The following is a 26,746-nucleotide window of genomic DNA, read 5'->3' on the forward strand; positions in this document are numbered from 1 at the left end:
TGTGTAGTATTTACGAAAGTGCTCGTGTATATTTATCATCCCACCAGCAGTATGGTAGAGCTTCTACTCATCTCTGAGACTTGTGATTATGAATTCTTAATTTTAGCCACTTTAGTAGGTTTTGTGTGTTATCTTGTTATAGTCTTTTTTTAAGTTTATTTTGAGAGACAGAGTGTGTGTGCACAAGTGAGGGAGGAGCAGAGAGAGAATCCCAAGCAGGCTCCATGCTGTCAGCACACAGCCCAATGCGGGGCTCGAACTCAGGAACCCCAAACCCTGTGAGATCATGACTTGAGTCATAATCAATAGTCAGACACCTAGGGTGCCTGGGTGGCTCAGTCAGTTAACCGTCCCACTCTTGATTTCGGCTCAGGTCATGATCTCTCTGTTCAAGGGATCAAGCCCCACATCAGGCTCTGAGCTGACAGTGTAGAACCTGCTTGAGATTCTCTCTCTCCCTTTCTCTCTGCCCCTCCTCCCACTGTCTCTCTTAAAGAAGTTGAGCAATTTTTCATGTTTATTCTCCTTTTGTGTTTCGTCTTCCTGTGAAACATCTGTTTGGATGGTTTTTCCATCGGTTGTTTGTCTTTTTCTGTTTGTTTCAGAGTATTAATCTGAATACTATCTTCTTTGCAAGCGACAGGTGTTGCAGATACCTTCTCCCAGTTTGTAGACTGTTTTTGCACTTCCTTGTTGGCATCGCTTGATGAACAGAAGTTCTTAACTATAATATAGGCAGATGTAGGGGCACCTGGGTGGCTCAGTCGGTTAAGCCTCCGACTTCAGCCCAGGTCATGATCCCATCCTTTGTGGGTTTGAGCCCTGCATCAGGCTCTGTGCTGACAGCATAGAGCCTGGAGACTGCTTCAGATTCTGTGTCTCCCTCTCTGTCTGCCTCTCCTCTGCTCACATTCTGTCTCTCTTTCCCGAAAAAATAAACAAACGTTAAAAATTTATAACATAGGCAGATACATCAATCTTTCTGATTTGAGCTTTTTGTGTCTTAAGCACTTTTTCCTTACACAAAGATAAGATAGTCTTCTATTTCTAAATGTTTAAAGGTCTTACCTTTATACATTTACATGTTTAATTATTCTGGAATTAAGTATCAAAAGGCCACCTTTTTTTTTAAATGTTTATTTATTTTTTTTCAACGTTTTTTATTTATTTTTGGGACAGAGAGAGACAGAGCATGAACGGGGGAGGGGCAGAGAGAGAGGGAGACACAGAATCGGAAACAGGCTCCAGGCTCCGAGCCATCAGCCCAGAGCCTGACGCGGGGCTCGAACTCACGGACCGCGAGATCGTGACCTGGCTGAAGTCGGACACTTAACCGACTGCGCCACCCAGGCGCCCCAATGTTTATTTATTTTTGAGAGAGAGAGAGAGAGAGAGAGACAGAGTATGAGTGGGGGAGAAGCAGAGAGAGAGAGGGAGACACAGAATCCGAAGCAGGCTCCAGGCTCTGAGCTGTCAGCACAGAGCCTGATGCGGGGCTCAAACTCACAAACCATTAGTTCATGACCTGAGCCAAAGTCGGACACTTAACCAACTGAGCCACCTAGACATCCCATCAAAAACCCACTCTTCAGGGCTGATTCACATGTGGAAAAGGTATCCGTAAATTCCTCCCAGGAAAAGTTGCCTGGTGTCTGCTCTATGGCTTATGAGATCCTCCCCTTATACATATTTTGAGCTTGTCACTTGCAGGCCAGGAACAGTCTAACATGGGGACCCTTACAGTCATAGTTACTTCAGGGTGACCTGGTAGAGTAGATTAATTTCTCAGTTCTCGATCCCAACAGATCTGATAAAAGAAGTAAAATACCTCTGAACATGAAAGGCAATTATAAGGCTACGGGCTGAACAAAATCCCCCCAAAAAAGCAGAGTTTTAGACTCCATATGATGTGACTGCATTTTTGATAACCGTTAAAAGGATCTTCTATGAAAACAACACTAGTTACTCCTGTACAAATAAGTCAAAGGACACACAAACAATTAATGATACTGAATTTAAAAACAACAATCACCACCACCACCACAGGCCAACCCTGCTATCAAATCCACATCTTAATGGCAGGAACTTGACCAAAAGAGGGAAGCAGGAAGCCAACACTGATACATGACTCTACTCCCAACACGACTGAGCACTTCAGAGACGGCAATATGGAAAAAAGTAAAGCACTTTGCATTCTGAGCTAAATTAAAAATAACAGGACCACCCTAACTGGCTTGGGTCTCCAAGCTCTTAAAATAGTGAACATCCCGTAAACCTGGTTTCCAAACACGAGCAATTCCGCTCCTGATCTTGTTATGTTGGCATCTGAGACTATGACTTGGTCTTTGTGACTATAACGTCACGTGAGGAAGTTGTCTGTTGCCAGCATTAACACACGGATATAAACTTGGAAACCTTGATAACTTTATGGTTTCTTGAATCAAATGCTTACCAGGTTCTCTACTGGGGGAGCAGATCTTTCTGAAATCTGACTTCCTTCTTGTCTTTGCAAATCCTTTCCCTTTGAAAGCCTTCTGTTTCGGAGTCCGCCTTTAGCCTGTGCAGTTGGGTGCTTCATCTGCCTATTGGTCATCTTTCTCGCTTGGCACGTTGAGCCTTCAATGTGATGACGTCTTCTTTGTTCGCAGCTCACCCACACACCTCATGTTTTGACTGGGAGTATTTTCATTGGCATTTTACACAGATTCCTCCTGGATACTGTCCACAGGCTAGCTCTTGGTTTCCTTCTAAAGCAGCAATTCACGGCTCCGTCCTCTCAGAAACATGTAAGAGGAAACAAAAGGACACTTGTAATGCCACCTCTTTGGTTTGTTGTGGCTCAACCTAAGCAAAACCTAGCAGTTGGAGGTAAGCCAGTCATTAAATTAGTGACTTCTTGGGGCGCCTGGGTGGCTCAATTGGTTGGGCGTCCGACTTCAGCTCAGGTCATGATCTCACGGTTTGTGGGTTCCAGCCCTGCGTCGGGCTCTGTGCTGACAGCTCAGGGCCTGGAGCCTGCTTCGGATTCTCTGTCTCCCCCTCTCTCTCTGCCCCTCCCCTGCTCTCTCTCTCTAAAAAAAAAATAAACATTAAAAAATAAAGTTAACGACTTCTTTTAGCAATTTTTATCACAAGCCTTCCTTATCAGGAGGAAAAAAAAACCCAGTATTCTCAACTTTATAAACACCTGTAATAACAAAAGATCTTGGGCCTATCGGAGTCAACAGTTTTCTCCCATTTGCTCTTTACTTTGGACAGAGTTTACATGTCTTCTTGGGGTGACTGTGGCCAAAGTGGAATATCTGTGGCTCCCTTGGGACAGATCTTCACATTCTTAACCCTAGAATCCTAGAATAGAGGGTTGATGCAAAGGCCCTGAGGTAGACACATTTTTTTTTAATGTGAAGAGATGGAAACCATCAGAGGCATCACAAAATGAGTTGACTTTTAGGTCAAGCCAGGAAGATGCTCACCTTCTGTAACTTTCGGTGCATGTGGAGAACAGCCCTGGGTTCGGATAACACAACTTCACATCCTCCTGTGAGGCTCCCAACACTAAATCTGAGCTCTGAAGACACAGGGAATGTTCCTTGACAATGGGCAGATGCCAAGCAAGCACCTATATCCCATTTCTACCTCCCTCCCATTTCCATCTTCTAATCGTTGCGGCCAGAAGTGAAGTGGAGAAGCCAGGACGCCAGCGGCGGAGAGGAATGTCTCAGGAGTCTCTACCGGACTCGAGCACACATACCCTTCTGACACCTCACATGTCTCAGAGGATGTGAGACAGTCGGTGGTGGTTAGTGAACCCAAGTTCACATTCACATAAAATCCGAGCATACAGCAGCACGGGCTTGGCGCAGGCGTGAGCACCTTCGTCTCAGCCACCCTCCCAAGGGCCGTGCTGATCCGGATCTTGCGTATCTGAGAAATGTCAAGAGGCTGGCGAGAAATGAATAGCCCGTCTGGTGCTTTCTCACCAAATGCTGAAGGCAGGGGAAGTATAAGTTGTTTGCAAGATGTCAAGCAGAGGTCTTCAAAACAGTGCAGGTAAAAGGAAGAGATGAGTCTTTTCCGGTTTTCTGTCACGGTCACACAGAAACCTGCCGACCTAAGGCCCATGCTCAGTGCTCGACTCCAGAGTCCAACTCTCTGAAAAGGTCCGCCAAACGTCCTGCTACCAGGTTTTCCTGGCCTTACTTATTCTGGGAGAACTGAAAGCACCCAGAGTGGATGAAAAGGCTCTTGTCAGTCTGCATCACCGAGGAGCCCAGGCGCCTTGGACAGAAGGTGCGCACGTTATGGAATAGGGTTCCTCAGAGTAGACCCCACAGAAGGGGCAGGTCAATGATTTCCAGGGCTCGGCCACAAATCTCCTCAGCCATCCAACTCTCAAGACTCCCAGATAAGTCGGAAGGGATCTGGACCGGATGCTGCCCTTTTGTTGGAATCAGGAATACCACATCCGTGTCACCCATTCTCTCCACAGGACAGACGTCTCTGAAAACAGCAGAGTAGACAACTCCAAGCCTTCATCCCTTCATAAAAGCAGTGAACAAGCTGGCAAGAATTGTCACGATGAAGTTTTTCAGAACTCTAGAATCTAATAAAAGAAACTTTCAGCAACCAGAATAAAGCTCACTGGAAAAAAAAAAAAAAGCCAGCTGAATTTTGGTAAGAGAGCATTTTGACTTACCTTGTTACCATCCCCAACGCAGCTACAGACTTGAAGACAGAAGTCCATTTTCCTGGTGCAGGTTACTGGTACCGGAGGGACCAGAACCAATCTTATCTCACCTCAAAGAACCGTGGATCCACGTTTTGACCGAAGTAGCTCCCTGAAGCTCCCCGTAAGCTCCTTGAAGGATCTGCTCAAGGACTTGCCTTTGTTTCACACGCATCAGCTCCAAGGCAGTTTCCTGGGTGACATTTGCAAATGTATAAGCGGCTGCCATCTGTGGCAAAGGGTAACAATTAGGGCAAGCAACAGAAAAGCCAAAATACTGGGAAGAAAGAGGCTGGAGAAGGGCACATTGCAGGGAATAAGGGCTTTGAGAAGCTCCCATTTAATCCAGAGAACTAGAAGACTCCACGCATGCCTGGGCTGGATAGATGCTCAGAAAAGACCCGAGAAGATTCAAAGATCTTCTCATTGGCTGACCTTCAAGCTCCATGCAAGCAGGAAGTAAATGGCCCGGCCAAGTATCGAGGAGTGCCACAACACAGAGCCCATCTGAAAAGACTGGAGAGAGTTTTTAGGGGGCTTTTTTTTTTCCCTTTTTTTTTTTTTTACTCCAGGGATTAAAAGAACTCTCTGCCTGACCACTAGCTGACTAGTAAACTAATGGAACAGAAACTTAAGTGACCACACATGACAAAGAATATACTTTGAAAATTAGTTCAGAAAAGCCATTTAAAAAACAAGCAACAACAACTACAACAAACAGCAACAACACGTCATGGAGAGAGAGGGAAAAAGTGATTTCCAAAGTTGCCACATGAGAATATTCAAGATATTAAGTTTTCAATGAAAAGATTACAAAGTCACATGTGAAAGAAAGAACCATTCATAGGAAGAAAAAAGTTAATAGTTCTTGAGGAAGCCCAAATATCAGACTTAACAGACAAAACTTTACTTTTTTTAATATTTGTTTTTGAGAGAGACAGAATGCGAGTGGGGGAGGGGCAGAGAGAGAGGGAGACACAGATTTGGAAGCAGGCTCCAGGCTCTGAGCCATCAGCACAGAACCCAACGTGGGGCTCGAACTCATGAACCTGTGAGATCATGACCTGAGCCAAAGTCGGATGCTTAGACTGAGCCTCCCAGGCACCCCGAGAGCCACTTTTTAGAAAACATCTATATACTCATTGCCCAGTTTTAATATTAACATCTTGCCATTTCTGTTTCATCTATTTGTTTTTTACTGAAGTGTTTGAAAGTAAATGGGGTGTAACATCTGTCAATGTTTTGGTTATGTCCCACTTCGTCTTGGCTAAAGTTTCTCATGTTTCCTTGCTTTCTCAGGGAAATCTCCTGACCTTCTTTTCTCCCTTTCCCTCACATAAAATGTCCAACATTGGTTCCTTATTCATCGTTTAGTCCCATTCTCTGACACTTCTTTCCAATAATACCATGGTAGGCTCACATGTAATTCTTTTCTCAGAATTGCCTCCTTCTTCTGAGAACAATTTCCCGTCATCCTACCCAAATTGTTCTCTCAGGATCTCCAGTTATGACACAACGTCACACACACACATCTCTCCTCCTCCTATCACAGTTGCTGTGTCTAGACCTTGTGGCCCAGAGAGGGTTTTCCCACTGGTCTTGGACCTAGGGCCCAGAGAGTTGAGGTGGTTTCTCTGCAGGTGGCCAACTTGGTCAGCTGCAAAGCTCAGGAGCTATCAGAGGTCAAGTTTCTCTCATGTGTTGAAAGAATGCTTGCAACGAGAGAGAAGAATGAGGTTGATACTCAGAAAAAGTGGAGCAAACAATCCTTTATTGTTGGGAAACTGACTTTTCTTTCTAACCTCACTTGAATTGGGATTCTGTGGGCACCTGGGGGTCTCAGGGGGTTAAGCATCTGGCTCTTGGTTTCAGCTCAGGTCACGATCTCATGGTTCATGAGTCTGAGCCCCACATCAGGCTCTGCATCGACAGCGTGGAGCCTGCTTGTGATTCTTGCGCGCGCTCTCTCTCTCTCTTTCTCTCTCTGCCTTTCCCCCACTTGTGAGTGCACTCTCTCTCCCTCTCTCAAAATAAATAAACTTTTTAAATAAGCAAGTAAGTAAGTAAGTAAATAAATAAATAAATAAATAAATAAGGATTCTAGCGCCTGTAGCCAAAAAAGCATGTAAGTAAGTGTGGTCTGGCCTAGGGGATATCAATAGGGAGAATTGGGTAAAACCTTTAGTCCACCCCCAAATAAAAGTTATAAAGACCACTCTAAACAATCCATCCAACCTCAAATTCAAAAGACTTGAAGAGAAGCTATAGTTCTGTGTATGTTTGCAAGGTCAAATATTAATACATAAATCTATAAAACTTAAAAAAAAAAAAGAAAAGAAAAGGCGGCAAGGAGCTCACCAATGTATGTAGGACTTAGGATTTCAGATTGTTACTTTTGTACATTACACGTTCATTTAAAAATCGAACAAAATTTTATTTTGTACCTACTTTTTTGTAGAAAGCGCCTCAGAAAGTATAGTGTGTCTGCTATTGAACCGGACAATTTAGTTTGTGTTTCTGTATTTTATTCTAAACGTGATCAAATACACCTCCACACACACACAAGAGACAGGAAGGTGTATACATTTTATGACTTGTCAAACATACCAACAAACAATAAAAAACAACTGACAAGCTAGAATAACATTATTAAACTGAAAAATTCAGTTAATAATTCTTCTTAAAAATCTATGTAGCCACAGAAATTTGTGAGTCTTTTTCCTAGACCATACACTACTGAGCCAAAATGATTACTCACTTTTGTATCCTATGGTGAAACGTATACTTCTCAAGGGTAGAGATATAATCATATAAATCAACACAAATCAAAACGTGTTGAGCACATGTGCCAATACTGTCTGTCACCTACTCCAGCAGGTCTTTCCTGATGTCCCGGATAAGGATCGTGCCCTTGATGTTCTCATAGTCTCAGCTGGTCCTTCGTGGCACATATAAAAATAATTCTTAAATTATCTCCCAATGACTAGTTCAGTATTGTCTCCCTGGAAAATACATAATTTCCCAAAAGACATGGGCTTTGTTCCCCTCTTTAGGAATGGGCCCCAGTATCAAGCAGGCACATAATGAAATGCTTAGTAAAAGGTTAATGAATAGGGGCGCCTGGGTGGCTCCGTCGGTTGAGCATCGGACTTCGGCTCAGATCATGATCTCACGGTTCGTGGGTTCAAGCCCCGTGTTGGGCTCTGTGCCGACAGCTCGGAGCCTGCAGCCTGCTTCCGATTCTGTGTCTCCCTCTCTCTCTGCCTCTCCCCTGCTCATGTTCTCTCTCTCTCTCTCTCTCTCTCGCTCTCTTTCTCCTAAAAGTAAAAATTTTTTAAATTAAAAAAAGATCAATGAATAAATATGTCACACCACAGAGAATTTTATAAAGGAAGGACTCCGTGATTTCTGTCGGTTGTCTTATTTCTGGCTTGTGCAGAGAATGAGAACGGAGAAAGGAGCGCGTACTACTGAGGGTGAGCGAATGTGAGGCTCTGGCATTTGCGGGCTTGTTTCCCTCCCAGCGTCCCGTCAACTGTCAAGTGCAGCAAGGTGTGCTTTGTACTACATACAATCATAGGAGTTTCTCAGTTCAGTGTCCTGTGTTTCAAAATCTTTTTAACTACATGGTGATGGATGCTAACTAGACTTATTGGGGTGATCATTTCACAACATGTACAAATACTGAATCATTATGTTGTCCCCCTGAAACTATATAATATTCCAAGTCAATTTATGTCAATAACATTCCTTCCTTCCTCCCTTCCTCCCTCCCTCCCTCCCTCCTTTCTCTCTCTCTCTCTCTCTCTCTCTCTCTCCCTCTCTCTCTCTTTCTTTCTTTCTTTCTTTCCTTTCTGAGAGGGAGCAAGTGGGCCAGAAGAAGAGAGACAGAATCTTCGGCAGGCTCCACACTCACCCTGGGATCATGATCTGAGCTGAAATCAAGAGTCAGATGCTCAACCTACTGAGCCACCCAGGTATCCCTGATCACTCTATTTTATTTTTAACATTTATTCATTTTTGAGAAACAGACAGAACGTGAGTGGGGGAGAGGCAGAGAGAGAGGGAGACACAGAATCGGAAACAGGCTCCAGGCTCTGAGCCGTCAGCTCAGAGCCCGACGCGGGGCTCGAACTCACGGACCTCGAGATCATGACCTGAGCCGAAGTCGGACGCTTAACCGACTGAGCCACCCTGGTGCCCCCCTGATCACTCTATTTGAAACTGTGATATCTCATTTCCTCTTTCCTGCTTGATTTGTTTTTCTCTATGGCACTTGTCTCCGTCTGTCAGAATATACACATTGTAACACAATAGTGTAAATAGTGTACCATTTACTGTCTTTCCCCCACTAGAATGTAAACTTTGAGAGGATAGGGATTTTTGTCTGTTTTAATCCCCTGTATCTCTAGCATTCTGCCATGTAGTAGGTGCCCAATGAATGTACGCTCCATGAATGACTGAATGAACGAATGCCCTGAGCACTGCTTGAGGAAACCCGTCAGCTGGGCAGCAGACTAAGTTGGATTAATTGTCAATCTCAAATGGATCCTAAATATCAAATCATTCTGTTACAAAAGATGCTGCTACTGTGAATGAACATTTTCTTCAAACTCCATTCACGTGATTAAAATCACCCCTATTAACACTGACTCAGTGGGGTCAGCTTGCTGCTCCCTTTTTCCCCGGATTTTCCATCTCGGTTTCCAAATATTTTTGAGCCTTTACTATACGGTATGCTAAGCACTGGATACAAAGTGATAGGCCTAGAGTGACAAAGTCCTTACCTTTATGAAGCTTACAGTTTTCTGAAATTCACCGTGTGAAAGTCACCAGACCACTACCTCTCCCCAGTTTCAAGTATCTTCTCTCAGATCAACTAAAATTAAGTAGAATTCTAGCAAATTATTTCAATTCAATCTTGTCCAATTTCACGCACATAAACCAGCTTTCAAAGACCACCGAAACCTAGCTTGAAGCACCACAGATATCTAAAAACTAGTCTGAATAGATGGCACTGGGATCGCGTCTGCACAATATGAAAGCTGAGTGCAAATGAGCAACATGAAACTGCTATCTGACGAAGGTTCTTCATGTAATTTTACGCTTCGGCTTATATAAGTCCCAGCGCTAAAACCTTTAAAAGCATTTGTATCAATTATTTTGCAGAAATATTTTGATGTCATTGTGGTTCATTATAATGGTTAAAGTTATTGTCAGTTTTCCAAAAAAAAAAAAAAAGAGTTTATTTCAATAATTCCGGGCATATATGAAACTGTAGCCAGAGTAATTTTTCTAATGGCTAAAAAGGTTTTAGTCTTTTGTCAGCAAGGACTGTAGTTAAAATATTTCAACCGCAGAATCTTCTTATCCCGTCGGAGTACAGCCAAGTACCTGCAGAACAGTTCGGAGGTAGAAACAGGACACTGCCAGTCAGCAGAAAATTTTGAATCTATCACAGGACAGAGGCCTAATTGCTCCCCTATTTCATTTGACAACCAGAATGGCTGTTTTGAGAACACTTTTGTGGGTTTCTTTTTAAAGTGTTTCCAAGTTTAATTTTAACAGGCACAACAGAGTGCCAGTCCCCTATCTGTCCCACAAAATTTGACCTGCTTGACTTAATCAGCAGTTGCACTGGAAATCTAAGGACATGACAGGGTAACAGCGAAGCAAAATCAGTTTAGTTACAGGATAAATTAACAATCGCAGGCCGTCAGCTCAAGGCAAGTCAGCAAAATTGTACCAAAGCTTGTTCAGAATCCACAGGGCAAAATGGAAAATAATCCCACGTGCCCATGTTTCTGAGTAACTTTGCAAGGGCAAGATTACCGTGGGAACATGCATATTTTGACGTGGAACCCACCCTAATAGTGTAACAGTCAAAGTTTGCGACAAATAGGGATTACTTCCAGAATTTGCAGGGACAGCTCTGGCTCTCCTCTGGGGATCAGAGCACATGCAGCGGTAGCAGAAGTAGGGGACTAGGACAGTGTTCGTAAGCTTTTTGATCCCAGGACCCCCTTACCTCTTAAAAATCACTGAACTTTCATTTATGTGGATTTTCATCTATCAATATTTATCAGACATTAAAATGAAGACTTTCTGGAAATATTCATTCACTTATATAAAAATAAAAATAATAATAGAAACCTCATACACGGTCACATAAATATTTTTATGACAAGTGACTGTGTCTTCCAAAATAAATTCTTTTTCACTGCATTTCTTTTTTGCTGCACCGTTTGGTGAGAAGTGTGGCATTGTCTTACCTTTTTGTGACATCCGTAAGGTCTAGCTCGGTCGAAAACAACTGGACACTCATCTGTCTCCGCGTTGGATCTATTGCCATATGCATTTGGTTGAAGTATATGAAGAAAACCGTCTCACACAGGTATGCTAGAAAAGGGAGCAGTATTTTAATAACTTTTTCAGGTAATTGTGGCTAATCTTATTTGATACCACACCAACACTCCACAGTGACAGATTTTTTTTAAAAGAGTAGTTGCAACGTGAAATCTAAATAGTATCAGTGACATTTTCATACTGGTACATTAAATTCTATTGGCCCACGTAGGAGTGCCTGGTGGCTCAGTTGGTTGAGCTTCCGACTTCGGCTCAGGTCATGATCTAGCAGTTCATGAGTTTGAGCCCTGCGTTGGGCTCTGTGCTGACAGCTCAGAGCCTGGAGCCTGCTTCGGATTCTGTGCCTCCCTCTCTCTCTGCCCCTCCCCTGCTCATGCTCTCTCTCTCTCTCTCTCTCTCAGAAATAAACAAACATTAAAAAAAAGTTTTTTAATTCCATTGGCCTATCTTACACTTCAAATGATCTTTTCCCATTTCTTACTTTGTAACATCATGTACTGATCATTTGAAAATATGGTTCACTCAGTTATGCAGGTAATCCAAATGTGGAAACATTTAACTATATAAAACAAACTGCATTTGTTCATATCACCAATGATCTTAACAGAAAAGTATCTCAGTTGTAGGAAGCTGTCAGGCTCACAGTGGTGGATACAAGTTTTCCAAACTGTAACTTTTACTTAAAAGCTCAAATGTTCATAGGCTACGCATCGGTTGTTTCCCTTGAAGTAGCAGTAGTCTGGTTTAGCCTATCAGAAGATGTCAGCCAAATACTCAACTCCGAATAACCCTAGTTTGTCTGTTCTTTCAAGTAAAAATAGCATTCAATGGGAAAGGTGGTGTTAGTTCAGCTTGCAACTCAAACAACAGAACAGGTGCTTTTCCTCCAGACAATCATTGTACTGATTATATAGCACAAATGTCTTATCCACAGTTCCCATTTTGTCACACAGTTTATTTAAAAGATGTGTACTCAGATATGGAGATCAAATAAAATTAATGATTTTTACTGCCCTCATCACACCTATTATTAAGTGAACTGCTTTTATGTTTTTATCTTAAGAGTGCATGGTGGCGAAAAGTACAATAACGGCCAGTGCCACTGCCTTGATTCGTGGTAAAGCACTAGGTTGTTTTTCCCATTATAGCTTTTGCATCACCAGAGAAATGGCAATGAAGTAAAAAAAGGCAAATAATGTTTTAACACTATTCTGAAAATAATTTTGACCTCACACATCCCTTACAAAGGTCCCAGAGACACCCAGGGGCCCACAGACCAGACTCCAAAGGAGAGCAAGGGAGAGGACATGCTTTGGGCCTCCCAGGTGCCAGTGCTGTACAAAATGGAAAAGATGTTCTACATTCATTATCCCAGGTGGGCTTATAAGTCCGAGATTCTCTTCAACAAGTATCTGTGCTTCCACTTTAAGGACAAAGAAACAGGCTTTAGGAAGTGACAGAACGTAGAATCTAGTCTGTCGGGCTCCAAAACTCATGTTTTTCCTCCACAGTGGAAAAAGATACCTTCTTTCCAGCTTTGATTTAGGGACCCTCTTGCAGACTGCCCACCATGATAAGCCATGCCCCACACTACCATCTAACCTGTTTCCAAGTCTGGGCAAACCTTTTCCTCTAGCAGTAAAACTACTTCTCTTATACTAATTACCTAAGCCAGAAGTGAGAAGAATAAGGTATAAGAGGTCTCCCCCCCCCATAAGCCCCCACCGGACATTAATAATCTTTACTTTTCAGTTAGCCTGGAATTGGCCTCAGAAACATCTCAACTCAGGTCCAGGTAGCCATAATCAATCAATCAATCAATCAATCCGAGCTAACAACAGACTTGAAATTTGTCAGCCCTCATTTCTAAATCATTATGAGGCAAGTATGTGGGAACAGAGCACGAACCTCTTCCTTTGTTACTAAGTTTGCCAGGAAGAGATGTGCACAGCTCCAAGTGATCAAATTACCTAGGAAAAAAACAAAACAACTAACATAATCATTAAGAGCAAGGACTGTTGACCCCAACTGATGAGTCTCCTGGAATTTATTAGAAGTTCAACGGTCCACTAGATGTTTCCTACCTACTACAAAACTCTACATCGTATCTTTTCCCACTTTTCCAAATTGTACTTGACTGTCTAAAGGTAACTAGGCTTCCCTAAATCACTGCAACGGCTTCTCCTACTCTCACTGCAACACTCTTCCTGTCTGAACACTTCTGATATTTGACTAGCTTCTTCCTCATGTTGCACCGGCCTTAAAGTCTAAGGTAGTTGAAGGTATTTTGGAAGCTGGAGCAAACACAGGATTTGGGAACAGAAACATCTGGAGACAGACAATGAAGACCTGGGTTAGAGGGCTGAGACTCGATCAGAATGTCCAATCACATGGTCACAAGCCTGGTAATGCTTCACTGTTTGCAGGTAGAAAAATTCTGGAACAGTGCAATCTTTGCCTCCTTGATTAAAAAATAGATTTTATCTCGTTCATTTCCACCTCCCCCTTCCCCTCGCTTCTCAGGATCTCAAACGAAAATGTTTATGGGGGAAAAAATGATTCTTTTACATAATTATTCTTCACTATACATTTTTCCATTATTCATAGTATTTCAGTTCCCATGACTTCAGTCATCATTACTGACATTTCCCCGGAGGCAAGAATTCTCATTACATACTTTCTACCCCAGAATTTCCTAATCAGTTCTCGTTTGAAATTGTTCTCCTGCCAACCTACCAAGACAAAGGGCAAATCAAAGGGAGTCGACTGAGACTCATGTGGACTTCCTAACCACAGCCTCACACAGAATGTGGATCCAGGTTTCCTCCTAGCTTGGAAAAATTTTTCCTGCTGGAGTTAAACTGCCAGTGTCTTCTGAAAACCGAAATGCAACAAAACATACACTGAACTTTATTAAAATTCCTTCACAGAAGAAAACATGAAAGTGGACATAGCTTTGGCTTATGACTTTGGCTTAATGACCAAAAACTATGGGTTTTGTTTAGTATTTTTACTCAAGGCTGGTGCACAACTAATTTCCCTCATTTTAATAAGTCACGTTCCTGTTCATTTGGTGACCTTATTTTCTTTTTTTTAATTTTTTTTTTCAACATTTATTTTATTTTTTGGGGGACAGAGAGAGACAGAGCATGAACGGGGGAGGGGCAGAGAGAGAGGGAGACACAGAATCGGAAGCAGGCTCCAGGCTCCGAGCCATCAGCCCAGAGCCCGACGCGGGGCTCGAACTCACGGACCGCGAGATCGTGACCTGAGCCGAAGTCGGACGCTTAACCGACTGCGCCACCCAGGCGCCCCTGTTGACCTTATTTTCTAAAGCTGTTGGATGACCTTCATTTCCCCGAGTTTTGAAAGTTGTTATCCAAAACAACTGTGCTTTTACAAAAGTTAAAATACCTTGGGGCGCCTGGGTGGCTCCGTCAGTTAAGCATCCAATTCTTGATTTCGTCTCAGGTCTTAGTCTCGTGGTTTGTGAGTTCAAGCCCCAGGTCGGGCTCCGTGCTGGTGGCAGAGTCTGCTTGGGATTCTCTCTCTCCCTCTCTCTCTGCCCCTCCCCCCACTTGCATTCTTTCTCTTTCTCTCTCTCCCCTCTCTCAGGACCAATAAACTTAAAAAAAAAAAAAAGTTAAAATACCCTCTACCTAAAATACCCTTACTATTTGTTCTATGGTCAAAGCGTTACTGTTTCCTCAAGTCCAACCTCCTCCGTGAGGCTTCCTTCTTGTCCGGGGGCTCGTCTCTCATCCACTCCCCCCTGTAACGTACACACACAGGGTCATCCACATAATGCCTGCACTGCTCGTGTTCAGTGTCCTCTCCTAGACCACTTAGAATATTGGAACACACTCACCTTTTTCTTCCACCAAACTCTCTGTGGAGTCCTTGAGGGCAAGGGTCATGTTTTATTCGTGTTTATAGTCTCATCACTCAGCACAGCTGACTTAACCTGGATGCTAATAAATATTGAATGACTTTCGAGTTTTCCTTCTTTCCACATTCAATTACTGCACATTTCTTTTTAAGTTTCAACGCTTTTCTTATTCTTTACATTAATGATCTCAAAGTAGAGACAAATTGACTGTTAGAGACTCAGGAAACCACTTTGTTTTTCAGATGTGTATGACAGAGCTAGTGACACAAACCGATTTTAAAAGCCTGCAGCAGAAATAAATGCCTTACATTCTTTGGAGGAATATGCTAAATAAATAAAATGGGGTTCACTTGGAAAAACCATTTGGCAATTTTATATGAAGTTAGAGATACACCCACCTTATGGTCAAGCAACGTTAAATCTAGGTATTTCCCCCAAAGACATTAAAACATACTCACAAAATGTTGACGACAGTTTTATTCATAGTATCAAAAAATTGCAAACATCCCACTTTCCCTCTAGAAAAGAATGTCTACATAATTTGTAGTATATTCACACGGCGGAATACTACTTAGTAACGAAAAAGGAATTGCACTATTGGTCCAGATTACGTGATGCAATCTTGAAAACACTGAGCTGAACAAAAGAAGGTAAGTAAGAGTGCAGACCGTAGGGCGCCATTTATGTGAAATTTCAGAATAGGCAAAACTACTCTATAATTGTAGAAATCAGGATATCGGATGGTTGTGGTGGGGAGGAGGGTTAGCTGGAAAGGATCATCAGGGAATTTTCCACAGGGATGGCAATGGCCTATACCTTTGTCGTAAATACTGGTTGTAAAGTTATAAAAATTAGTCAAAAACCATCCACGTATACACTTAGATGTGTGCATTTTAGTGTATGTATTTTAAAAAAATCTCTCAGTCTCTCTCTCTGATGTATACACACATATATACCTATGTGTCCATATGTGTATACACACATATACGTACATTATACTGGGGTTCAATCGTTTATTATTCAAGATAGTCAAGAACAATATGCAAAGTCTAAAATGGTGGGCCACACCAAGAACACATTAATTCTGGATTTGTTGTACTATTATTTTTATCTTCTCAATTATGCTTTTCTTAGGCTAAAAGTAATATGATTCTGGTTACACTTAGCCTGGACCAACTGATGAGTGACGTAAAAAACTATGCTAAAAAACAACTGCCACCTTCCAATTATATTTTCCTATGACAAAAATCTTTAAAATCTCTAAAAAAGATTTTTAAAGAGTTACCTAAAACAGAAGCACAGTAATTGCCAATACTTTGGTCACGGCATCTGGATTTGTTCTATAATTTAAACACCTTACTAAATTCCTAACTATGCAGATGCTAATGCTTAGGAAGCAAAAAAGATGAGAAAGAATGAGCCATGGGAAAGGCAAAGGGGAAGAGTGTGCATAAAACCCGAGGCTAGAAAGCCCTGGTCCGGCTTAGGGAACCACAGAAGGCTACAAATGAGCTGGGGCGGGGAAACCAAGTGACCCTGAGAAGATAACCCAGAACTGGTTTATACAGGACCTTGTAAACCAAGGTAAGGAGTATAGATTTTATTCTAAGAGCAACAGAAAGCCTTTGGAGGACTTTAAGCAAGGTTATGACACAATTGAGTTCACATTTCTAAAAGATCATTCTGGCTGCTATGTAGAAAATGGACAGAGCAGAAGCAAGGGAGAAAAAAGTGACCTTAATGGGGCCATTGCTAGTCTGGGGGAGAGATTCCAGTGGTGGTGGTGGAGATGGGAGGAGTTAGGCCATCGGGAGATATATTTTACAGGTATTACTGGAAAAAAATATGCTGATGGATGGGATATGGGGGTGGGGGGGAGGAAAACTTAAAAATGAAACTGAGGTTTCTGGCTTATGCCACTTACTGACATGGGAAACACTGCACTGAAAACAGGTTTGGGGGTGGAAAGGTAAGTTTTATTTTGGACACATTAACTTTGAGATGCCAAAATGTATCCAAGAAGAGATGTCAGGCTGAACAGTTTTGAGAAGAGTCTTGAATTTAAAAGAAATAAACGTGGTAGTAAGCAGGATAGAGACGAAATTTAAAATTATAGGTATACGTGGATTTCCCCAAGAAGAGGGTGTAGAAAGAGAAGAGAAGGGAACCAGTTCCAAATCCTGAAGAAGCCTTTTAGAGGACAGGGAGAAAAAGAAAACCAGCAAAGCAGGCGGTGGATTGGTCAGAAAGGGTAGTGTTTCAAGGAGGGAGTGGCCAAAGCTTCTCAGAGATTAAGAAAACCACTGACATAGACTACCTTTTGGTCTTGGCAACGTGGAAGCAGTCTGAAGAGCATGATTGGGGCAAAAGTCAGATCAAACTGGAAACAGAATGGGATGTAAGGAAGAGATCATAATGATCACGTATTAGGTTAAATCATAGGACACTGCTGAACTCTGACAGTTTCTGATGTACAAAAACAGTAATTTCACAGGATTCTTTTCTAAGGAGCTTGATGGAAGAACATAGAAGGGAAGATGAGGTCAAGTAGGGCCCGGAAGGAGAGGGGAAAGACCGAAGCGTGTTTGTACATTGATAAACATGAAGCAACTGTCAGCTGAAAAAGGGTGAAGTTTCGAAAGGGACGGAAGATTTGGTTACTGAAGAAAAAAAACATGAAATAATCTTCACAGAGAGTAGGTATGTAAATTAACTGAACTGCAGTGGGGATGTTAGGCACCACTTGAGAGCTGTTGACCATGAATTTGTGGCACAGGCTTAAAGCTCAAATGCCTACAGGGGCCAAGACAAATGAACCTGAAGCAGGCTGAGTGGACATGAAACTCAAGAATATATATCCAGTCTCAAGGGGGTGGCCACTGGACTGCTGCCACCAACAGTGCCAATCCTATGTTGTCACATCCTCTGATTTAAGAGGAGCCAGAAATCTTGATTTTTATGTAACACACCTTAATTTAAAAAACACTCTATGAGCCACCGGGGTGGCTCGTCAGTTAAGCATCTGACTTAGGCTCAGGTCATGATCTCCCGGTTCATGAGTTTGAGTCCCACATCGGGTGAGTTCAAGCTCCACTTGTGGCTCCACACTCTCAGTGCGTGGGATTCTCTCTCCCTCCCCCTCTCTGCCCCTCGCTCACCATGCCCTCTTTCTCTCTAAAAAACAAAACAACGACAACAACAAAAACCACTCTGTGTGTTGAAGAAAACAGGTTGCATTTATCCAAGGTGGTACATTTTTTAGGAGAGTGATATGGAAGACTGATTTGAGTTAGATGAGATAGAGTGACTGTAACAATGAACTACTAAAAATGAAGCTGGGTAAAGAAGAATATAGAGACCAAAGGAGGGTATAATAGTTACAGTGAAGGTAGTGGACCAGTTTTGTACATTGTTGAGTTTTGGGGGGGGGGGGAGGGCTTTTTGTTTATTTTGGAGAGACAGAGAGGGAGAGAGAGCGTGGGCAGGGGAGAGGGGCAGGGAGAGAGAATCTTAAGCAGGCTCCACACTGAGTGTGGAGCCCAACATGGGGCTTGATCCCATGACCCTGGGATCATGACCTGAGCCAAAATCAAGAGTCGGATGCTCAGCCGAGCCACCAGGTGTGCCAAATTTTGTACAGTGTTGTTAACTGAAGGCCATAGTTTATTCAGACTTCCTTAATTTTTACCTAATATTATTTTTCTGTTAAGATCCCAGAAACCACATCACATGTAATTATCATGTCTCCTTATGCCGTGGCAGTCTTTCAGACTACCCTTGTTTTTTACGAGCTTGACGGTTTGAGGAATGCTGGGCAGATATTTTGTAGAATGTCCCAATAGCGGAATCTGTCTGATCCTTTTCTCATGATTGTATTATTTTTATGATTTTTTTTTTCTAAAAATAATCTAAGCAACAAAAATCTTAACCTGCTTGAATTTAAATAATGTTATTCCGCTGATTTCGAAATTTGACTTACAACCCCGATGCATCTGGACTTTGTAATTTTTAAAAACTGCATAGGCTTCAAAATTTTGAATTTATACATTCTGTCTGTAGTTTCTTGCCTTGAGCTCACTTGCTCAAGAACTTAAGGAATCAGGAGACAGTCTTTATCGAATCCTTTTTTTTTTTTTTTAATGCTTATTTATTTTTGAGAGAGAGAGATAGAGTGTGAGCGGGTGAGGGACAGACACACACACACAGAATCTGAGAGAGACAGACAGAGTTATCAGTGGGGGAGGAGCAGAGAGAGGGAGACACAGAATCCCAAGCAGGCTCCAGGCTCTGAGCGGTCAGCACAGAGCCCAACGCGGGGCCTGGAACCCACTAACCACAAGATCGTGACCTGAGCCAAGTCGGATGCTTAACCAACTGGGCCACCCAGGCGCCCGCAAAACCCTTTCTTGTACTACTTTCCAGTTCTTTTCCTACTGGACGTAAAAATTCCAAGTTCGATTTTTACCCCCTTTTATTTCTTGAGTACTTCCAATACATATGCATATATACCTAAGCAACATACGGTAGCGTTACATGTTTTAAGATCGTATGTATATAAATTGTCATGCTATATACATTCTACATCTTCCTCTTCTGGCCTCATATTTCTGGGTTTAGTACTGATTTACTGGCATACAATATTCCCTCATATGAGCATCCCATTCATGTATTTGTTCTCACCAGGGGAGGTTTCTAATCTTTTGCTTCTACTCAGTGCTGTTACGCATTCTTGCCTACACGTCAAAGGTTCTGTAAGATACAAACTTAGAAGCAGAATGCCAGGATACAGTATTTGAAAATGTGCGGTTTTACTTCATTCTGACAAAGCGCTTCCCAAAATGGATGTAACATTTACGCACCTACCAGCAAGAACGTGGTTATGCCGTGACTCATAGAGGAAAAAGAACTTTTGAAAGACACAAACTGGATAATATGCTTTCCTCATTGTAATCTGCCCTCTGTGCTCACGTAATCATTTCTGCAAACAAACATACGACTGCTAGGAGCCCCGCAAAAGGCTTAAACTCCGTTAGACCAGCCTCTCCCCGGCGCCCGGAGACGCCAATACACGCCCACTTCCGGCGTAAGCTCAACGTAAAGGCGAACGTCGGCACGCGTAGGACGTCGGCGCCCTGTTTGACGTCCTTGAAGGCCCCTTTCCGGGCTGTCTGGAAAGATCCAAGTGTCAGCTTGTGTAGGTCTATTGCCTCTTTTTGACAAAAAAGAAAAATATTCTAAGGGTTCCCCTTGTTCTCTGAGAAGATCCCTTTTCCCGGAAGAGTTGCTTTCGGCTGGCGTTTCTTTCAGGCAGTGCCGCGGGCAGCCCGTAGGCCCTTGTAAGGCGCGCGCTGCAGCCCCGCCTCCTTCCTTTCGGCCGGAACCGCCATCTTCCAGGTAGGGCCTGCGCGTGGCTCCCCGTGCCGCTTGCCCCCCAGACCTGAGTCCTCGCCCTGTGACCGCTCCGGCCGTGCATTGAGGCCTGAAAGGGACTGGTTAGACTGTTCGGGGCCCGCCGGCCTGGGCGGTGGAGCCATGTTCAATCAGACCGGGAGCGGCGTGCTCCGGGTCTGGGCCGGGGGGCTGAGGACCGGACCGCGAGGCCGGGGCCCTGCGGGGGGAGAGGCTCCAGAGAAGCGAAGTCGAAATACAGCGGAGAGGCGACTCGGGTCAGTTTAGGGAATCGTTGGTTTTTCTTGGGTCCCCGCGGCTTTAGACTCCGTACTCTGGGCCTTCGGACAGGCTTTGTGGGGCCGCGTGGCCCAGGCAGGCCTTTGGAACTCAGTGTGGAGTTTTGGCCCCTAATGTGCAACCTAAACTTGTAATGGGTTGGGTGGGGACTTACGGTCGTTTGGGACGGGTTTAAAACGGGCTTAAAGTCAGGAGTTTTAACCTCCAAGGAGGCCTCGGGGTGTGTGTGAAAGCCCGGGCCCGTGGTCCGAGAAAGGAGTAGATGCCCGCTTAGTCGCCTCGCAGGATGTGAACCCCAGACCCCTCGGCGTTAGTGCTTGTGAAATTATCCCAGTTGTTACAGATTTTAGGCCCAAGTCGCATTTGGACAAACGGAAAGTACGTTCAGGTTGCCGCAGGTATTTTGTTAAGGCCGGGGCAGCCGGTGAAAGGATTCCCGAATAGTTGTGTGTCTCATGTAGACTCTTGGGGGGAGGGGGAGGAGTTAGTGAATTACCACTTAATCTTAGGTTTTTTGGGGAGGGGGGGTTTAGTTTGCTAATTTTAGCTACCAGAGCTGAGCAAACTGCAGGTGGCGTGCAGGTTGGTGCTTTTGGAGACTAAAGAAAGCATCACTATTCCCTACATCAAGTATCATTTTCAAAAGCGTGTGTTGGGTGATTTCTTACTGGGGAAAATGGATCTGGTGAAAGAATGGTTTCTGGAGTCCGAAATTACTTCCGTTATCAAATCTGCCACTTTGTGACCCGGAGAAGTGATTTGGACCTGCAGAGCGTCTCCTGTATATATGATGAACTTCACGCTTTTGTATGCGCTGGGTACAAATGTAGAGAATTTGAGGATTCACGCAGGGTAGCTGGCACTTCATAGATGCTTAGTTACGTTTTTAACCCCGCTTTGGGGGGTCGGGTGAAACATTGTGTCCCTTTGCGTCTCAAGTTACACGAAGAAGGTGCTTTGGAGTCCCTTTTCTTTTAAGAAGTGTTCATAAGTTAAGGGATTTATGTTAGGGTCTCATCAAGTTAAGCCTGGCTTCCATATATTTTGCCTTGTGGTTGGAGTAATTCCCAGCGATGGGAGTTCTGCTCTCCAGTGACCTGAAGCATAAAAGCCATTGTTTCAACCTTTTGGGGAACAGTGAAAGATGCAATTTGAAATGCCTATATGTGAATTCTTAGATAACGATAAATTAACTACCACTTAATATTAAACACATACACTAGAAGTTGCTCGGTGGGGGCGCCTGGGTGGCTCAGTTGGTTGGGCGTCCAACTTCGACTCAGGTCGCGATCTCAGGGTTCGGATTCGGACCCCACGTCAGCCTCTGTGCTGACAGCTGGGAGCCTGCAGCCTGCTCCAGATTCTGCCCCTCCCCCATTCGCACCTCAAAATGTTAAAAAAAAGTTGCTGAGTGGTTTGTAGACATGACCCTGTGTAAGAGATACAGGGTCGCAAAAAATTACCTCGATAAGAGAAGGGGTTTAATCCACCACGTAAAAATGGAGAGCATTGTTTTGCTCTCCAGCAGTAAATTACTGTCCAGTTAGTAATTCCAGTGCCTTTGGCATTCTCGGATGGGTTCTACAAAAGTGGGGCAGAAGTTTTGTGTTTTATGTTCTAACAGGGAAAGTACTGGTGTGGGTTCCAAGATCCAGGTCTTCGTAGCTTTAATGTTAATAGCACTTAGGCAGTTTGCGTGAAGATCCTACATGCCAAAATGATGGGGTTTTATCCTTTATGGGAAATAATTGGTGAGTCAACTTAGATTTTTTTGTTGTAAAGCAAGCATTTGAAATTTACGGGGTTTGGGGTTTTTTTTGTTTAAAAAGACAATTACCAATTTTGCGGTTTTGTTTGACGTTTTATACTTACTGTTTTCAGTAATTCGCCAAAATGACCAACACAAAGGGAAAGAGGAGAGGTACTCGCTATATGTTCTCTAGGCCTTTTAGAAAACATGGTAAGTAGATACTTCTTCTTGAGAGCAAACATAGTATATATTCGTATAATGTGCTTTTAATAAATGGTGTTAATTAACCAGCATCTACCTAACTTGTTCTTTGTAGTAAATAAAAAGCATAAATTTCATATAGTTGTTTTTTGTCAACAAGATTTTAAAAATACAACTGTCAAAGATAAGAGTATGTTGAAAGTTAGTAAGCTTACGTGTATTTTGTAGTCGGGACTTTTTAATCTTGATACTAACTATACTGATTTTTTGGGGGACAGGAGTTGTTCCTTTGGCAACATACATGCGAATCTACAAGAAAGGTGATATTGTGGACATCAAGGTAAATTCTAAAATTGGGTAAATAACCTACAGAACAACATTAGAAGCTAGAAAAGTGTAATACTGAAATTCGGATACTAGTGTATATTGTATTTCACCTGTTGACTTTTTATTCTCCTAAATAGGGGGAAATTTTTGGCCTACATAAGAGCTCATGAGTGTAGAATGGCTAATTTAACTTCCAGAAACCAGAGTTTTTAAAGTGCTATTCTTGAATCTGAAAACTTTACTACTTGTTTGTTAACAGGTAGTGGAAAAATCAGGTTTTTTAAGGTGGAAAGGAATAATACGTTAGTACAAAATTTAATTGTTGATGAAGATGGAGATTGCTATTTTTTAAAAAACGGTGAAAGTTACATTCTTTTGTGATGGGTATTTAAAAGAATCCTGGCACTCTAGAGCTTAATGATGATTGTCTTTTTGATTGCTTAAAGCAATGTGAAAAACCCATTTCACCGGCTCTGAAAGCTCTGGAGTTGCCGTTTAAAAGAAAAATTCTAAGAGTATCTTAGTTACTTTAATAAGAGTCAGGATGTCAAAAGGGAAAATTGCTGGCATAACTTTGACCTCCTTTTAACAGGGAATGGGCACTGTTCAAAAAGGAATGCCCCACAAATGTTACCACGGCAAAACTGGAAGAGTCTACAATGTTACCCAGCATGCTGTTGGCATTGTTGTAAACAAACAAGTTAAGTAAGTAATGTCTGGTTTCTTTCCAGCTGATTAGTATTCCCTCATACCCCCGTTTCACTTTGCCAATTGGACTTATGTCTTTATTGGTCATTCAAGTGGGGCAAAGGAAATATCCTTTCGAAACTCAAGCAAACTGGGTGTTTGTCTTGTATCCTGTCAGAGGAAACAAATTGAACTAGACCTAATGAAAAATGTTCATTAGAACTGGATGTTAAGCAACTCTGATCTTCAGAGTATAAAAGGATGTGTAACACGGTGTAAATCTAGTTAGCGATTTGGTTTTGCTTATTTAGTATTGTGAGGTCTGTCACCTCGTTAAAAGAAAGCTTCCAAATGGAGGGTGTTTGCCTCAACGCCTCTTCCAGTACGATTAATAAATGATTGTGAGTTAGCTGTACCTTGCTGTTTAATCCTATTTGTTGGTAAAAGGTTCGTGGTTGATTTATTTTAAATGGATTGTGGGTTTTTTGTTTGTTTTGGGGAGAGAGCACATGAGAGCAGGGGAGGGACTGAGAGAGAGGGAATCCCAGGCTCCACGCTGTCAGCACAGAGCGCAGTGTGGGGCTTGATCTCCCAAATCAGGATATCGTGGCCTGAGCTCAAATCAAGAGTGGGACACTTAACTGACTGAGCCACCCAGGTGCCCTTAATGTTTTTCTTTTTTTTTTTTTAATAAATGAAATTGGCAGAAGTGCTTTTGGACTTTGTTACATTTTTGCTGGAGCATTTATAGGAATTTCTGTTCTCCAGGGGCAAGATTCTTGCTAAGAGAATTAATGTACGTATCGAGCACATTAAGCACTCAAAGAGCCGAGACAGCTTCCTGAAGCGTGTGAAGGAAAATGATCAGAAAAAGAAGGAAGCCAAGGAGAAAGGTACTTGGGTTCAACTGAAGCGCCAGGTGAGTGCTTGGCAGATGGCTTCTTGGTATTCATCTTGGGAATTTTAAAACTTGCTCAGTGGTCATTTTCTTTTACTTGAAAGTTAATGAATTGACTATGTTACTTTTTTTTGGTTCTAGAGTACTTTGAAATTGATGATTGTAGTTTACATGATTGTTCCCTTGCCTTTTTCTTTTTTAATAGCCTGCCCCACCCAGAGAAGCACACTTTGTGAGAACCAATGGAAAGGAGCCTGAGCTGTTGGAACCCATTCCCTATGAATTCATGGCGTGATAAATGTAAAAAAAATAAAAGATGTCAAGACTATAAAAATGTTTCTTTTAATTGAGTAGCAGCGTGGTATTGTCTTCCCCAAAGAAGTATTTAAAGCAAACTTTATATCCGAATTCAGTGGGGGATGGCTTTATTCAAATTTTGTGGGTTTTGAGGCACCTGGATGACTCAGTTAAGCATCCGACTTTGGGTCAGGTCATGATCTTGCAGTTCATGAGTTTGAGCCCCGTGTCAGGCTCTGTGCTGACAGCTCAGAGCCTGGATCCTGCTTTGGATTCTGTGTCTCCCTCTCTGCCCTCCCCTGCTTGTGGTCTCTCTAGAGTCCAAAATAAACGTTAAAATATGATGGGGTTTTTGTTTGTTTTGTTTTTGCTGAAAGATGTGAAGTGGTTTATTGTACAATATACTCAATTGATTAGGAACTGTCAGATAGTACCTATAACATATTTTATAGTAGTTTTAAAATAGTTTCTCTAAATCACTAAGAAAAAAGATTTTTTAAAAACAAATGAAAGGTTATCTGTTGATTGCATTTAAGCACGGAAAGTTGAGTACTTGTAATTGTATCAAGTCTTAAGTAGCTATGTTTTAAGGATAAAGAACTTCCCTTTGAAGCCTATTACTTAAAAAGATTGTTTAAAGCATGCTGGTTCCCGCTAAATTGTTTTCCCTGTCATTTCCTGTTAAGTGTTTTTCTATATGGTGTTAGGAAAAATTTGTTTATTGGAAACGCTCTTTGTTGCCCCAGGTCCTTTGCACTTGCCTTTGCCCAAGACTGCCTATGCTTTCTAAAGTTGGTGAATTCCTGATTGTCCTTTGTTCACCTTGCATGTCGTAAGTGAACCTTCCCTAATGTATTTTAAGGAGAAAGGAGAGGAATGAAACGAATCAAAGGAGAAAATCTGCTTTGGGATGATAGAATTAAATCCCTTATATCTATTACCATGACAGGTGTGTTTGCTTTTTTTTACAGTGTTTATAATTTTGAAAAACTTGTCTTACCCATTACATCTGAGGTTAGAGATTGTCTTAGTAACTTTGCACTCCTAAGGCCTGGCACATAGTAAGCATTTAATAAATGCTCTTGGGATTAATGAGGAAAGCACTGTCTTTTTTTTTGTTTTTTTTTCTTGATGTGCATTTTCTCATTCGTTTAATCTTGTTTTCTGGGATTATTTAAATCTCCCACATGCTGTGGAAACCTCAAGAAACCTCAACAGTTCCTGGCTTGTCTTCCAGCAGCTCGTGTTAACCTCACTTTCTGTTGTCCCCTGTGAAATGAGGGTGTTTCCCGCAGGAGTATAGGGATTGGACCACCCGGTTCCCGGAGGTCCTTTGTGCACTCAGGGCCTGTGATTTCCTGTTAAACCATGACCCTCATGGCATACTTGTGAGAAGAGGCCTGGCGGAGGACAAGATGCGCTCGGTGCGGGAGAGCTGGCGAGGCTGAATGTTGAGGGAAAGAAGGGCCGCAAGGAGAGCTGGCTTAGGGCAGTTACCTTAGGGCAGTTCATCGGGACCCGTGAGCTCCCATCTGGGGTGCAGTGCAGTCCGTGGCAGCGGTGGTCCTGCGAATGTACGTAAGGCATTTGGGGCTTTTCAGATTACGCTTTAAAGATTGTTCTTCGCACACAGCGGGGAGTCTAAAATGTGTTTTCCAGATTCCCGATTCATTGAGAATAAATTGTTTTCCTGAAGGATTATACTAGTTTGCCCTCCCGTGAATGAAAATGCTGGTCTCCGCACTGTTCTCATTCAGTCTTTGCTAACTTGGTGGGAGCATACTGCATTCATTATGGACTTGGCTTCACCTTCTGCAGCACTTGCCTGGTTTCCCTTTGCCTCTTAGTACAGTCTTTGCTGTGTCTTGACTACCTTTCCGACCTCCAGATTCTCAAGGGCCTTATAAAAACCCACAT

The 26,746-nt window shown here is 42.7% G+C and overlaps 1 protein-coding gene, 1 long non-coding RNA gene and 2 other non-coding genes across 6 annotated transcripts; 3 read left to right on the top strand and 1 right to left on the bottom strand.

Moving 5' to 3' along the window:
• Nucleotides 1-1,507: 1,507 nt before the first annotated feature.
• Nucleotides 1,508-20,031, bottom strand: LOC115509062. 3 transcript variants are annotated; one of them, XR_003967222.1, is made up of 5 exons: nt 19,845-20,031; nt 10,999-11,125; nt 4,697-4,919; nt 3,474-4,603; nt 1,508-2,773 (listed from the first exon to the last, which is right to left on the bottom strand). It is a non-coding gene; the product is annotated as an uncharacterized LOC115509062 (long non-coding RNA). The 3 variants fall into 3 exon arrangements; XR_003967221.1 differs by having other exon boundaries at nt 4,697-4,955; XR_004343528.1 differs by having other exon boundaries at nt 4,697-4,955; nt 19,841-20,031.
• A 285-nt stretch (nt 20,032-20,316) lies between these two features.
• Nucleotides 20,317-24,866, top strand: RPL21 (ribosomal protein L21). The gene is made up of 6 exons (XM_030308231.1): nt 20,317-20,375; nt 22,551-22,629; nt 22,899-22,960; nt 23,540-23,652; nt 24,403-24,553; nt 24,738-24,866. Exons 2-6 carry the CDS (start codon nt 22,563-22,565, stop codon nt 24,825-24,827), a joined length of 483 nt encoding a protein of 160 aa, XP_030164091.1. The 5' UTR covers nt 20,317-20,375; nt 22,551-22,562; the 3' UTR covers nt 24,828-24,866.
• Nucleotides 23,359-23,429, top strand: LOC115526830. The gene has a single exon (XR_003972773.1). It is a non-coding gene; the product is annotated as a small nucleolar RNA SNORD102 (small nucleolar RNA).
• On the top strand, nt 23,697-23,823 carry LOC115526933. Its single transcript, XR_003972805.1, has one exon. It is a non-coding gene; the product is annotated as a small nucleolar RNA SNORA27 (small nucleolar RNA).
• Nucleotides 24,867-26,746: the final 1,880 nt, after the last annotated feature.

Source organism: Lynx canadensis, chromosome A1 (genome assembly GCF_007474595.2).
Source record: "Lynx canadensis isolate LIC74 chromosome A1, mLynCan4.pri.v2, whole genome shotgun sequence".
Lineage (NCBI taxonomy): Eukaryota > Metazoa > Chordata > Mammalia > Carnivora > Felidae > Lynx > Lynx canadensis.

Bases quoted from the DNA above. Each gene is read 5' to 3' on its own strand.
- RPL21 (XM_030308231.1), top strand. From the start codon at position 22,563: ATGACCAACACAAAGGGAAAGAGGAGAGGTACTCGCTATATGTTCTCT. The intron at 22,630-22,898 runs GTAAGTAGATAC...TTTGGGGGACAG, and splicing joins TAGGCCTTTTAGAAAACATG to GAGTTGTTCCTTTGGCAACA. The intron at 22,961-23,539 runs GTAAATTCTAAA...TCCTTTTAACAG, and splicing joins GTGATATTGTGGACATCAAG to GGAATGGGCACTGTTCAAAA.